The sequence below is a fragment of the Pteronotus mesoamericanus genome, unplaced genomic scaffold (assembly GCF_021234165.1).
Source record: "Pteronotus mesoamericanus isolate MK-2021 breed Mesoamerican mustached bat unplaced genomic scaffold, CSHL_Meso_final scaffold_31, whole genome shotgun sequence".
NCBI classification, from domain to species: domain Eukaryota; kingdom Metazoa; phylum Chordata; class Mammalia; order Chiroptera; family Mormoopidae; genus Pteronotus; species Pteronotus mesoamericanus.
In genome coordinates, this window is record NW_026555312.1 from 36,762,914 (window position 1) to 36,778,869 (window position 15,956).

At 38.2% G+C, this 15,956-nt stretch overlaps 1 protein-coding gene across 1 annotated transcript in view; it reads right to left on the reverse strand.

The window, feature by feature from the left end:
- The window catches only part of LOC129085598 (tyrosine-protein phosphatase non-receptor type 9-like), a gene marked incomplete at its 5' end in the record, with an annotated part of 51,554 nt that extends 37,643 nt beyond the window's left edge, over positions 1 to 13,911 (reverse strand). The window contains 3 exon segments of the mRNA XM_054592005.1: positions 7,957 to 8,062; positions 13,786 to 13,802; positions 13,804 to 13,911. Of these exon segments, the coding sequence (XP_054447980.1) occupies positions 7,957 to 8,062; positions 13,786 to 13,802; positions 13,804 to 13,911 (231 nt within the window).
- Positions 13,912 to 15,956: the final 2,045 nt, after the last annotated feature.

The window sequence follows — 15,956 nt, forward strand, 5'->3', positions numbered from 1 at the left end:
TTTCTCTCCCTTTCTCTCCCTTCCTTCCCCTCTCTAAATATAAATAAAATCTTTTTAAAAAACATGAATATAATTAAAACCTGAATAATAAATCAGTGTTGATGAGACTAGTGAAAAAAGTGTTGATAGGAGTGTAAATTTGAACTTAAGTTTTGAGAGGGTTATTTGGCAATATTTATCAAAATTTCAAATATAGGCACTTAGACTGTACAATTTACTTACAGCAATTTGCCCTGAAGAAATGATTGGTCAAATATGTAAAGATATATGTAAAATCGTGTTCACTGAAGCCTTTAGAAATAAAAAAAAACAAACCCCAACCAAAACCCCCCAAAACCCCCCAAAAGGCACGTACTTCATTTTTCTTATTCGAATATCTGCAGTAATTAAAAAAAGTGAAGAAAAATATCAGTAACAGCTATATGTATTGACATAGAAAAATGAAGAAGATACACCATTAAGTAAAAAATGGCAAGTTACAAACACTGGATATAACACAACTTCGTAATTATAACAAAAATAATTATGCATACATATATACATATTCACTTTGAAAGCCTCAAGCTCTTTACAGTGATAATATCCAAGGTGTAGGATTATAATATTTTAGCTCTGTCACTTAATAGCTTGTATTACCTTTGATAAGTTCTTAAATTCTCCAGGTCTAAGTTTCTAGATATGGAAAATGGGGATAGTAATACTAATAGCTATCACACCTCATAGCACTGATGTCAGGATTAAATGAATTTTAAAGCATGAAAAGAGCTTAGAACAACATGTAAAGTACTCAATAAGTATTAGTAATTATTGTTTTATAAATGTCTGCATTAATGAATTTTTTAATCCTATATATTTTAGCCATGTGTTTCAACCATACATTTCATAATCAGAAAAATAAAGACTTATCCTTCAGGGGTACAGTCCACATTGTCTGGGTTAAAATGGTTCATCTAAAAACAATAATTAAAGCCCTGGCCAGTGAGGCTCAGTTGGTTGGAGCAGTGTCCCGTAACTGAAAGGTTGCGGGTTCCATTCCCGGTCAGGGCACATACCTAGGTTGTGGGTTCGATCCCTGGTCCGGGCGTGTACAGGAGGCAACCCATCAATGCTTCTCTCTCGCATCAGTGTTTCTCTCTCTCCCTTCCTCTTTCCCTTCCTCTCTCTAAAAGCAATGAAAAAATGTTCTCGGGTGAGAATTAAATTAATTAATTAAGAATAATAATTAAAGTTAAGAATCCATATGATGGCAACCAAAATAGGGGTTATGACATTTAAAAATTTAAAATGAGAATTAATCCTATGAAATGTTCCAAGATGTTAAAATCTACTCAGAGCAATTTAAGAAGTCAAAGACTGTTATTTTTATTCCAGTGTCATATTTTGATCCAAATCCTCATCACAGTAACTTCTAGAAATTAATTCATACTATTTAGAAATCTGAAGTATGAGACTGTTCATTAAAGATAAACTTCTACTTACAACTTTGATGAAAATGAGGATGGTAGGAGATTATATTTAAAATTGTATCTGTTTGCAATGACAGAACAACTAAGTCACTAATAAAACCATGATTGATAGATTCTAAAGCAATAGGACTTTACTGCAGCCTGTTTGAATTTATATAGCAAAAACAGCAGAACATCTACAGTACTTCATTATTTTGAACCAAAAAAAGGAGGACACACAAACTGTATAAGAACATTTGAAAAAAAAAGATACAACTTTGTTATTACTTAAAGGAGTTTGCACAAACAAAAAAAGGAGATTATTTTAGAATTTCTAACTTTAAAAATATGGAAAAATTAGAGTTCAGTATCAGGATGGTTCAAGGAAACAGATAACTCACACTTGCTAATGACAATGTGTTTTTTCCCACTTATAGAAGGGATAACCTAGTGATGTATACAAGAGATATAAAAATATTCATAATCATTAGCCAAACAATCCAAGTCTTAGAAGTATCTTTTAAAAAATAATTTAAAAGGAAGAGCTAAAACAATCACAAGAGCATTATTTAAACAACCTGCACACCATGGAAAGAAAGTTATATGGTTAATTAAATTGTCTATAGTATATTAACTTACCAGGTTATTGTGACTTTGTCAAAACTGACAGTCTAAGTTGTGAAAAAGGAGGAACTATTTGATATGTAAAACTGGGGGGAAAAAACAGCTATCCACATGGGGGGAAAAATCAGATTCCTGCATCTTGTACCATACTCCAAAATCAACTCCATAAACTGGAAACAAACCACCCTCAAAAAATCAATTCTAGATATATAAGGCTATAAAAAACAAAAATTTAAGCTTTTTAAAGAAAACAGACTTCTGGTCGAGATGGCAGCATAGGCAGACATGGCTCACCTCTTCATACAACCACATCAAAATTACAACTGAAGTATAGAACAACCATTACTCAGAGCCATCAGAAAGCAAGTTGAATGGAAGTCTGACAACTAGGGAATTAAAGAAACCACATCCATCCAGACCAGTAGGAGGGGTGCAGATGCAAAATGGGCTGGTCCCACACCCACATGTGGTGGGTAAAAATTCGGGAGGGATATCTTGGGAGCAAGACTCCCAGACCCACACAAGGCCCTCCAGCCCAGGATTCCACTGCCAGGAAGATGAGTCCCCACAACTGTTCACTACAAAAAACCAGCGAAGATTGAGTCGTGGAAGAAACTGCTGGGGCTCCAAACAGTTCCTGTTAAAGAACCCACACACGAGCTCATCACCTACTCAGACTTACTCCCTCTGAGCTCCGGCACTAAGGAGCATACTGAAAGGCGCCAGTGCCATATTAGAAGAAACTGAAGTGTCTGGCTTCAAGACGAGCAGAGACCACTGTTCCTTTTCTAAACTTTCCTCCCACAGAGCTGGCAAGCTCGTGCCATATCTGAGACTCCATCAACCTGGCTAACACTGTTTGACCCACTTTGGAAATCCACAAAGACTTCACTTGACTCCATTCAGTTTATGGACCCACCCAAGCTGTTTTTCATTATGAATGGCTGGTCTTCGCTCATACTGCACAATTTCTTAAATGCTCTCAAAGAAGCAACAGACGGCCTCACTGAGCTCCAGGCCAGACACCAGCAGTAGCCAGCCTAGATGCACATCTTGACTTCGCCTAGGAATCTCTAAGCCCAGCACAAGCAGCACTCATCTCAGATTTGCTTTATAGGCCAGGCAGCATGGCCACCGGAAAAATACGGTGGGGGGGGTGGGGGGGGCTGACCTTGACCTGCACCACCCAGGAAACCCCAGGGCCAGTACTCCCAGTGGACAGCTACAGACCACATTGGAGCACCACTGCCCGGCCCCTACACAGCTGATCCTTCACGGATGGTGGAGGTATGTGGTCAGTGGTCACAGCCAGTCCATACAGCTGACTGGCCTGGGTAAATCCCTCCCATTGATGTGCCAACAGCAACTGAGGCTCAACTACAACAGGAGGTGTGCTCAGTGCATATGGAAGATGCACCTTGAATACCCAGCTTGGGTGATAAAGGAGGTTGTGCCACTGGACCCTACTGGACACCTACTACATTAGGCCATACTACCAAGACATGGAGTCAAAGCAGCTCTACCTAATACATAGAAACAAACACAGGGAGGCTGCCAAAATGAGGAGACCAAGAAATGTGACCCAAATGAAAGAACAGATCAGAACTCCAGAAAAAGAGCTAAATAAAATGGAAATAAGCAATCCATCAGATGCAGAGTTCAAAACACTGGTAGTAAGGATGCTCAAGGAACTGAGTGAGGACCTCAAAAGCATAAAAAAAGATCCAGTCAGAAATGAAGGATACACTGAAATAAAAGAACAATGTACAGGGAAACAACAGTAGAGTGGATGAAGCCAAGAATCAAATCAATGATTTGGAACATAAGGAAGCAAAAACCAACCAATCAAAACAAGAAGAAAAAAGAATCCAAAAAAAATGAGGACAGTATAAGCAGCCTCTGGGACAGCTTCAAGAAGTCCAACATTTGCATTATAGTGGTGCCAGAAGGAGAAGACAAAGAGCAAGAAATTGGAAATCTATATGAAAAGATAATGAAAGAAAACTTCCCTAACTTGGTGAAGGAAAGAGACATGCAAGTCCAGGAAGCACAGAGAGTCCCATACAAGCTGGACAAAAACAAGTCCACATCAAGACACATCATAATTAAAATGCCAATGGTTAAAGATAAAGAGAGAATTTTAAAAGCAGCAAGAGAAAAGAAGTTAGTTACCTACAAGAGATTTCCCATAAGATTGTCAGCTGATTTCTCAAAAGACATTTTGCAGGCTAGAAGGGATTGGCAAGAAATACTCCAAGTCATGAGAAGCAGGGACCTACAGCCAAGACTGTCCTACCAGCAAAGCTATCATTTAGGACGGAAGGACAGATAAAGAACTTTCCAGACAAGAAAAAACTAAAGGAGGTCATCATCACCAAACCATTATTATATGAAATGTTAAAGTGACTGATTTAAGCAAAGGAAGATCAAAACTATGAACAGTAAAATGGAAAAAATACAAAACTATCAACAATTGAGTCTAAAAAACAAACTAAGCATGCTAAAACAGAACAGGATCATGGATACGGAGAGCATTTTGATGGTTGCCAGATGGGTGGGGTTATGGGGGAATGAGTGAAGAGGTGAGGGAATTAAGAAGTACAAATAGGTTGTTACAGAATAGCCATGAGGATGTAAAACACAGGATAGGAAATGGAGTAGCCAAAGAACTTATAAGCATGACAAATGGACATGAACAAGGTATGGGGACTGCCTGAGGGTATGGGGGGTGCTGGGAGGAGGGAAGCAAAGGGGGAAAATTCAGGACAACTGTAACAGCATAATCAATAAAATATAATTTAAAAAAAGAAAAATAGCTCCTCAAAAAGTTAAATGTAGAATTACCACATGATCCAACAATTCCACTTCTCGCATATGTGCGAAAGAATTAAAATCAGGGACTCAAACAGATACTTGTACACCAGTGTTCACAGGGGCATTATTCACAATAGCCAAAAGGTGGAAACAATCCAAATGTCTATGGACAGGTGGCTGGATAAACAAAATGTTATACATACAATGAAATATTATTCAGCCTTAAAAAAGAATGAAATCTTGATATATGCTACAATATAAATGAATCTTGAAAATATTATCCTAAGTAAAATAAAACACACATAAAAGGATAAATATGGTGTGATTCTACTTGATGAGGACCTAGAAAAGGCAAATTACCAGAGGCTGGGTGGTGGGGGATACTGGGAGACACTGTTCGATGGGTACAGAATTTCTGTTTGGGATGACAAAATAGTTCTGAAAATGAATAGTGGTGATGGTTGCACTGTGAATGTCCTTAATGGCACTGAACTGTACACTTAAAAACTGTTAAAATAGTGAATTTTGTTATATATATATATTTTACCACAATAAAAAAAATCAACTAAAAAATTAATACATATGTATTCAGTGATAGAGCAGTAAAAAAATAGTTAATATATTTTTTCTGACTTTGGAAAAAGAAAGAACTTAAGATGCAAACACATTAAACAGAAAAAAATAATTCAGACATATTTAACCATATTAAAGTTAAGAAGTGCTGCTTGTCAAAAAGACTTAAGTGAAAAAACAAGCTATAAACTGAGACAGTATATATATGAATATAGATATATAAATGGATTAGTATTAATAATATATAAAAACTACATAAATGGACAAACCAATAGGAAACTGGGTAAAAGCTACAAATAGGTACTTTGCAGAAGAAAACATATATGGCCAATAAATGTATAAAAAGATAATCTCATAAACATGAGAAATGCAAGTTGTACCACAAGATGCCATTTTATCCCACTTGATCAGGAAAACATTAACAAGTCTAACCTCACCCCCAAGTGTTGAAGAGGATATGGGCCAATGGAAATTTTACACATGGCAGGTAGATACAACCATTAGGAAAACAATCTGACACTATTTTATGAAGCTCAATCTTCACAACCTTATGACCCAGGAATTCTACTCCTAAGTGTATGAACATGCATTCAAGGGGATGAAATTATTTTTAAAAAGAGTGGAGAATGGGCAAAAAAATCATATTCATTATGCATAAACCAGATATGCATTCAGTACATCACAATATATACAGTACATCTCTGGTATTAGAATTTCATTAAAAGAACTGAGAGTGAGAGGTAGGGAATGTCTGCAATAGGCTCCCTAGTGAGGTAATAATAAATAAATGGTCAAGAAACACATGCACCAGAAAACAAGTATAAAACTATTCATAGAAGCACTGTTCATAATAGCAAAAATCAGGAAACAATCCAAGCAACCATCGAGACAAGAGTAGATGAATAATCTGATATATTCACCAATGGATGAGGAATTAAAAGGTAAAAAGAAATGAATCAGTTACATGCAGCAAGAGGAATTTTAGTAAAATAATGATGAGTGAAAAATGCAAGTCCCAGAAAACAACATGCAGTGTAGTATTTTATTTATATACTTTCTATTGTAAAGATATAATAGTAAATAAACACCTCTAGCCCTGGCTGGGTGGCTCAGCTGTTTGGAGCATCAGCCAGTACACCAAAAAGGTTGCAGGTTTGATCCCTGGTCAGGGCACACACATACCCAGGTTTCGGGTTTGATCCCTCTTCGGGCGTGTATAGCACACAACCCATCGATGTTTCTTTCTCACATGGATGTTTCTTTCTCACCCCCAACCCCTGTCTCCCTCTCTAAAATCAATAAACATATCTTTAGGTAAGGGTAAAAAAATAATAAAAAAATAAAAAAGAAACATCTCTAAAAATTTAGTTCCATAGTACTCCAAGGTGAGGTCCCAGGACAAAGACTGCTCAGATTTCTATGTTTTTCAAACTGCAGGATGTCACTCAGTGGGTCCTGAAATCAATTTCATAGGTCATGATTAACATTTTTAAAATATGAACTAGAAGGGAATAATCAAAGTGACTGCACATAGTAAAGCTTATTTCATGTAACTTTTTTGTTTTATTAAACATGTACACACAGATATAGACACCCCTACTCACAGATTCTGAAATCTAAATAACTCTGAAAACCTTAAGTTTCTTTCGTAAGTTTGGTGCAAAATTCACAGGGCAGCAATATCTAACCTGAACTGCCCTAGGCTATTTAGGGCCTTTATTCTTCTCCATTCATTACGAATAATATATCTCATTGCAGAAATATTAATGTTGGATTATAAAGCGGCATGCACATTATCTTTTAAAGTTCAGCCCTGGATGGTGTGGCTCAGTGGACTGAGTTCCAGCCTGCAAACTAAAAGGTTGCTGGTTCAATTCCCAGCCAGGACACATGCCTGTGGCCAGATGCCAGTTGGGGCGTGCGGAACGGCAACCATTGATGAGTCTCTCCACTCCCTTTCTTTCTCCCTCCTTTACCCCTCTCTCTAAAAAAATAAATAAATAAATAAATAAATAAATAAATAAAATCTAAAGTTCAAAATATTAAAAAATACCTCTGGACCTAACAGTTTGGGATAAGAGATTAAGAACTTTATCTACGTATTCAATTCTACATACATGTGTAAGTGTACAAATACCTTCATGGACTAAGTCATAATGTAAAACATACTTCTGACTAGATTATGTTTAAAAAGTCTGAAAGTCACTGGCTAGGTGACATTTTTCAAGAACACTGGCCATACCTAGGCCTTCATTTACTCTTATTCTGCAAAACTCCAGGATGATTCAGAATGTTCCCATGTATTTCTTATTTAAATTCTTCCCACTTTACTTGTCAAATCATTTCTTGTTCTGAGGAAGCAGTTACTAGTTTTCATTTACAGGTGACCTTTAAACAGAACACAATGTCTAAAGTTTACATAATTCCTAAATCTCCTGAAGAATAGGAAAAGTATCCTAAGCACTGTAGGACAGTTGAGAGGACCCTGTCACGGCCTTACCTTCAGCAAGTTTAGGACTTTCTTGCCAAGATCCAGCTCAAAGTTGTTATAATTAGAACCGCACATGTCATAGATAAACACCAGTCCATTCCTCTGAGTTTCAAAGCTGTAAACCAATCATTGAACAAAAACATTTAAGTAATGAGATGAATGGGGCCGGTTGAAAGCCTGGGGCTGAAACAACATATGGGGCACATTTGGGACCAAGATAACTGCCTCCCAGAAAACTGGTCTTATAAAAAGATGATTTATCTTTGGTATCTGCTATGCTTATTGTGGTACTGTGACTTGTAATAAGAACTATGTATTTAGTCTTCGACCCTGAAAATTCTTGGAATTTCCTAAGTGAAGAGCTCAATAAAGGTGCCTGTTACATTAATAAGGTGACTGCTGGAATGCCCCAACCACTGGATTAGGTTGGTGCTTTCAGTCCCACCCACACACCCACCTGGGAAGGAAGGGTAGGCAAGGGGATAGAGACTGAGTCCAATCACCAATGACTAATAATTTAATCAATCATGCCTAAGTAATGAGGCCTCCATAAAAACTCAGTAGGGTAGCGGTCAGAGAGCTTCTGCTGGTTGATGAACATGGTGAAGTGTTGGGAGAATGGCCATCTCAGAGAGGGCATGGAAACTCCGTGCTCTTTCCCCACACCTTGCTCTATGCAACCCTTCCACCTGGCTGTTCCTGGGTCATATCCTTTTATTGTGAACAGCTAAACTAGTAAGTAAAATGTTTCTCTGAGTTCTGTGAGCCATTCTAGCTAATTCATCAAACCCAAAAAGGGAGAAGTTAGAACCTCGGATTTACAGCCTACTGGTCTGAAGCAGATGTGACAATCTGAATTTGCCATTGTTGTCTGAAGGGGGGTGGAAGGGGACAGTCTTGCAGGGCTATAAACCCTTAACCTGTGATACCTGATGCTATTTCTAGATAGACAGTGTCAGAATTGAGGTGAATTGTGGAACACTGAGCTGGTGTTGAAAAACTGCATGGTGATATGGGAGAAAGCTTCTCATGTTAAAACTGGAATTGGACTTATACTTACTGACGCATACTTATCCAGATTTATGAAGTGCCAAACTCGTAAGTTAAGAATGTTCCAGAGCATCTAAGTTGTCAAAATTTGAACTGTTTCTTTCTGTCTCTGAATCTGCCTATCCAGATTCTATAACATTCCATTTTCAGCTCAAAAGTTTCCCCCTTCCATGAAGATCTCCCTGATAACTATACTCAATTGTACTACCATCCTTCACCTTCTTGAAACCCTATAAATCTTCCTGTGGATCTTTACTGCGGCTTAAAGTACACTCACTTTGTATAGCCATCAAATTCTCTCCTAGAGGGGAAATGTGTTCTGTTCACTCATTATCCCCAACAGTCCCTAGTACAGTACTTGCAACACAGGTCCATAATGAATGATCGATGAATTGTAATACAGTGGACTGGAAGCCTTCTCTAAGAAAATGCTTTGGACTGTGGGAAACTGTAAAACAAAACTCTAAGCTTAATCACTGTGAATTTGTCCCTTTTGACTTGCAGGAAGAAAACCCAAAAATGGTCTTTGGAAAACATCTTCAAAAGTAAATTGAAAGGAGGTCAGCCTATTCCCAAATTGAAGTTAGGAATACACACAGATACGAAAAGTATTCCTCAGTGCAATCTCCTAAACACCTGTGGACTTTTCAAAGTTACCTTTTCCATCAAGCCAGGTCCTTATTTGCTTTATTCTGTACAGAGAATAAATTATTTGACTGGATTATTCAGAGATGACAGCAATAGTTTTCACATTTACAGTGGTACCTCAGTACTCATTAATTCATTCTGATGAGTGGTGAGCATGCAACTATTGATGAAGCATTTTCTCTTACAAGGTGGTGTCATGACTCATAGAACTTCTAGCAAGTGCCAAATGTTGAAACTTTTCCCTGTCAAAATGTGACAAGTACCAGGTCTGACAAGTTCTGAAGCCAATAAGTACCAAGGTACCACTGTATTTAAAACTGAGAATAAGTCTTGGCACAAAACACAATCCTGAAATCAAGGGTCTCATGATATTTTGTATACCACTGGGTTGGCCAAAATGTTTGTTTTTTCTGTAAGGTGGCTCTGGTAGCCTTAGTTGTCTTTAAAGCCATTCAGAAAAATTTTGTTAGATTGTACTGTGACAGCTATCAAATCAGTGTGCATTAAAAAAACTCATCAACATTTTTGTGTAGCCAGTTTAATATTGAAGATGGAAGGAAATACGCAACATTTTTGGCCTACTATGCCTTATTATTTCAAGAAAGGTAAAACGCAACTAAAGTGCAAAAAAAAGGTGTGTGCAGTGTATGGAAAAGGTGCTGTGAATGATCGAATGTGTCAAAAGTGGTTTGCGAAGTTCTGTGCTGGAAATTTCTCACTGGATGATGCTCCACGGTCAGTAGGTCAGTTGAAGTGACAGGTGATCAAATCAATACATTAATTGAGAACAATCAACATCTTACCACGTGGGGAGAGAGCTGACATACCCAATATATCAAAAAAAAAAATAAGGTTATTGGTGAAAATTAAAAAATGTCTTTCATTTTATGGAAAAAATTAAATGGACTTTATGGCCAACCCAATAACTGTTTTGTATGACCTCTATAAACCTCTATACCTTTTTTCTGTCAACAAAATCCAGGATGGAAGCACCCACTAATGAAGCAGCATTTCAAAAATCTCTAATTGTGAGGTGGCCCCAAGTTTCTCTAGCAGCCTTAAGTTCAAATGGTCCCTAATGTGTTACAGTCAGTGCTAAATCTTGACTCATTTTATGACCCCAGAGAGATTATGATTCACCAAGATCAAAGATGCTGTTAAACAAACAGCACAATTACTATCTAGGTTTAGAGACTTCCCATTCTCCACAGCTCATCAAAGGCCCAGTTCAAAGAATTACAGGTTTTCCCCTCACCACTCCAGCTTGTGGCAGGGAACCGAAACAAAGTGAAGACAATGCCAAGGGAAACAGAATTTAATTTTTAAAAAGCAATCTGGCATAACGATGTAGGTTCTATATTCCCCAAAACTGCTCATCCTCTGAAGGCACATGATTTAAATAAACATGCAACAGGATTTTCACTTTTCTGGCATAGAATATGAGGTTTACAATAATAGCTAATTCCCTAGTAAGCATATTTGCCTTATTCCTGAATTTGATTCCTAAGCTGGATGCTACTGGGAACACCAATAAGTTAAAAACACTGTCCCTGATATGTTTCAAAATAATCGAGGGTAGGGTACGGGGTGGATGAGGAGCTATTGATGACAATAAGATTGGTTACAGATCACTTTGAAGATGACGGATGATGGGTATGTGGAAGTTTATGATAGATAGCACTTCCCTCTCCACCGACGGAGACTTGGGGATTTTCCATTATATTATGTTAAAAAGAAGGTACTCTGCCCTCAAGGAGTTTACAATCTAGTGGTAGATGAAAAAAACAACAGTATAAAATACATGACATTGTAAGACCATGCATAAATAAACACAAAATGATCAGTATTAGTAAAAACTTCTATTAAAGTCAAAGTAAAAAGAATTTTTACTCATGACAGGATGGAGTGGTGACGGGGCCAGTCACAGAAGTTGGGCCTTAAAAGGGGCAAGATTGAACCTGACTGGTCTTACTCATGGGTTGGACAGTGTACTGCAAACTGAAGGGTCGCTGGTTCAATTCCTGGTGAGGGCACATACCTGTGTTGTAGGCCAGGACCCCATTTAAAGGGGGCATGTAAGAGACAACCAAACAATGTTCTCTCCTTTCTCCCTCCTTTCCCCTCTCTCTAAAAAATAAATAAAAGAAATCTTTAAAAAAGAAAGAAAGAAAGAAAGAAAGACTTTAAAAAGTAAAAAAGGACAAGATTTAGTGAAGAGAAGGGCTTTCCATCCTAGTTCAAGGTAACATTGGAAAACAAGAATTTCTTCTCACTACTGAGAATATTTTGTTTAGAGAAAAGGGTTCACATTTATTTTATATGCACCCTTTGAATAACGAGGAGTCACTGACTGTTAAGAAATAAATGCATGTAGAAAAATTTCAATGATGTTTACCTGTGCACAGGTGCTCCTGTGGGACCCAACAATCACATTGGAGAAAGCAAGCTCTGACTAGGCCATGCCTGTGTGAGAGCTCTAACTCCCTAAGCTGCCCAAGGAAGAAGATCAATACTGAGTCTTCCAGTAAAGGAAACTTTCATTCATTCTCTTGAGCTACAATAGCATTTCAAAAGAACCTATATTCTGGAAATCGTGAAGACCAATCATAGAAAAGAAGACCTGAGACATTCCACACTTCTGATTGCACTGTACGGCCTGAGACACTGGTCCCATCTCCTTAGTAACTTTTCTTTTACAGGACAGTGCTGTGTGTGGTTTAAATCTATCTCCTTACTACATCAAAAGCAGAAGCTAAGTACTATGAAGGTAACATTAACAAGACAGTAACCAGTACACTAGACAAAGACCACCAACTAAGGCAATCTTTTAGCTATTTCCTTCCTGTAAGTGCATGTATGACTAATACTGTGCATAGCTGTTTTCACTATCTCAGGTCTCAAGCCCTTGATATATCACTCCTAAAGCAGAGGACCAGCCCATACTACCCAGACAATAATAAACTGCAAATGGCAAACACTAAGGGAAAAAAAGTATGGCAGAAAAACAGTGCAGCAGGGTACAAATAGCTCTGGCCAAGAGAAAATAAAAACAGGGTCTTAGACCTAGTTGGAACAACATGTGATGACTGTGAGAGTCACACAACTCTTGAGGCTTCAGTTTCTTTGTCTATAGAACAGTAATAATACCATTTACCTTAGAATGGAAGAGATACAACATGAGCTGGTTCTTTTTGTTTATGTACCTATTGATAGAGATGATTTTGCTTAACTTTACACCTTCAGACTCTTCTTTCCTGAATGTTGAGTCTCAAAGTCCTCAATGACTAAATGGCATTATTACTATTTTACAAAGAAACTGAAGACCCAGAGGGTTTTAAAAATCAACATCCAGGGAAGAATGAACAAAAAAAGAACCAGCACAGGTCATCTCCCCCTCACTCTCTCTCAGTAAATAATTCTTTACAAAAAAAAAAATTATTGATTGATTTTAGAAGAAGAGGAAGGGAGAGAGGGGAGAGAAAGGGGGGAGAAAGAAACATCTATTTGTTGTTCCACTTATTTAAATATTCATGGGTTAATTCTTTTTTTAAATTTTTAAAAAACTTTTATTTTAGAGAGAGGGGAAGGGAGGGAGAAAGAGAGGGAGAGAAGCATCAATTGGTTGCCTCTCATATGCCCGCAACTGGGGATCTGGCCTGCAACCTAAGCATGCCCCTGACCAGAAATCTAACGGGCAACCTCTCACTTCCCAGGATGGTGTTCAATTCACTGAGCGACACCACTCAGGGCTTATTGGTTAATTCTGCTATGCACCCTGACCAGGGATCGAACCCACAACCTTCACATATTGGGATGACACTCTAACCAACTGAGTTACCTGGCCAGGGCTTCTCAATTAAGTAATTCTTAATACACTGAGGATTGCTATTTAATTGGCTTTCTCAGCTTCTGTAATCCTGAAAAGAGTCAAGCAGGTAAAGATACAGAAAACCCACCATCTTGATAGTACCTAGAAATATGCCAAGCCTTTAAGGATATGGGTCATTTTCTATACATAGCACTCACTGCCCAGGGCACATCCAAGGAGCATAGGAAAGGCACTGCTAAGTTTTATCAAATCAAGAACTGTCCCCTTCCCATCTGAATGAAGACCATCTAAAAAATAATTTTCATGCTCACCTATCCACAGCTCTGTCTTAGTAGGTAAAACAGAGCCTGAAGTACCACATGTTGGACTGACTTGTGGGGATGATGCAATCTGGCAGTGAAGAGGGCGATGGAGGCTCCTGTTGGGTCCCGAACATTCTAAAGGAAATAAAACAAGAAACATTTAGAAATCAAACAGAAAATCCCAATAATCACTGAGGTTCCTTATATCCTGGACATGGCTTTCCAATATGAAGAGAACAGACACCTGTGATACTTCTACTGGCTTGAGTCAATTGCTCCAGCAAGGGCAGGAAGTTTATGTTATCCTGTACCTGATTCTCAGTACCCTCTGGCCCCCACCTTATTTTGGTGACAGGAGAAAACACATTATCTTAACCTCTTCAATTGCGGAGATTAAAAGATGGTCTACACCGATGGCTAATTTCCCGGCAGGATGCCCAAAGGCAAACAGCAGAGGAAAATGATAAAATCCACCCATTGCATAAATACTTACTTGAAAGGACGGTTGAAATGACGAGAGTTTGCATTCAACAAGGTAAGATGGCCTCTGGCACATTATATACCCACGCCAAAGGTCTTGACTAACTTATAGACCAATGAAGAAATTTGTAAATATGTATAACTGATTCTCAGTAATTTCAATAACTAGAATAACTTATGCCAAAATAACAGTTGCTTCACATCTGCTCCCAACTGTTGAGATGTTCTAGAGCTGGATAAGGTAGCCAGCAAAAAATCCAAAGAGGACAACAGCTACAAAAAGGAAATAATGGGGGGAGGGGGAAGGAAAACAAACTTTAATTTTTCCCCTGTTTAAAAAAAAAAAAAAAAGAAATGATGAGACATTACAAGAGAGATCATGAAGACTCACAAGATGGTGAATTTTCCACTAAGGATCTCAGAACAGAGCGGTTCTTCATGAGGTTTCAGCTTTACAATGTTCCTTCCTTCGGTTTCCTAAAAATAAAGCACACCAGATGAGTTAGGTATGAAAATATTGCATATCCATAACAGATTTATGCAATCACCAAATTTACAGGTCAGCTAACTGAATCATAAACTCCTGGTAACACCCTTCCAGGCCAACTGAGTGATATCAGAATTCCTGTCCTAATGCCACCTTATCAGCTACTTAGGTAGAATAGCTCCCTATGAATCAGGGAGAACCAACCCTGAAGACCAGCCAATATGTATCATCAGCATACAAGGGTCAAATTTCTTTTTAAGATTTTATTTATTTATTTTTAGACAGAGGAGAAGGGAAGGAGAAAGAGAGGGGAGAGAGAAACATCAATGTGTGGTTGCCTCTCACACACCCCCGCACTGGGGACTGGCCTGCAACCCAAGGTATGTGTCCTGACTGGGAATCAAACCAGCAAACCTTTGGTTTGCAGGCCAGTGCTCAATCAACTAAGCCACACCAACCAGGGGTTTTTTGGGTTTTTAAAATTTTTATTTATTGTTAAGAAAGAGAATGAACCACTGATTTGCTGTTCCACTTATTGATGCATTCATTGTTTGGTTCCCTAAACCAACACGAACCCTGGCCAGGTATGAACCCAAGTGGGGAACAAACCACACTTGGTTCGAAGATGCTCTAACCAATTGAGCTATCTGGCCAGGGCAAAATTTCTAATCATGCAGCAGCACAGACACTGTACCAGAATATTAAAATATATACCCCAAAACTGTTCTGAAGCAGGCATCTTCACGATCTTCCAGGTACAAGTCTCTCCTTAGAGTCTCTCCTCTTCTCTCAATATCCTTACAACAGTACCATGACTCTTTCTTTCATCTTCTTTTTCCTTTTTTATTTTATTAGTATTTATGAATTTATTCCTTAGCTTTGCAAGTTTTTGTTTCCTCTGGTTTCTGGGATATTTTTCTTCTTAGAACTTCTTCTGGTTTAGGAACAACCTGCTCTTTTTCAGTAAGATCGCCTAGTGAGGGCAGGGAAAGCTCATGAATGGGTCAATCCATGAGCTCTTGTTTTGCTGCATCTTGGGAGCTTTGTTCACCTGGATGCTCAATGACCAGAGAATCTACATCCAAACCCTTAAGTTTAGATGTACATTACCTTCGCATTTTTAATGTTACAAAAATTCAATTTTTTAACATTGACTGTGTCCAGCCTCAATTGTTTGCCTGGGTAATATCTACCAACTCCACCACTACAATGA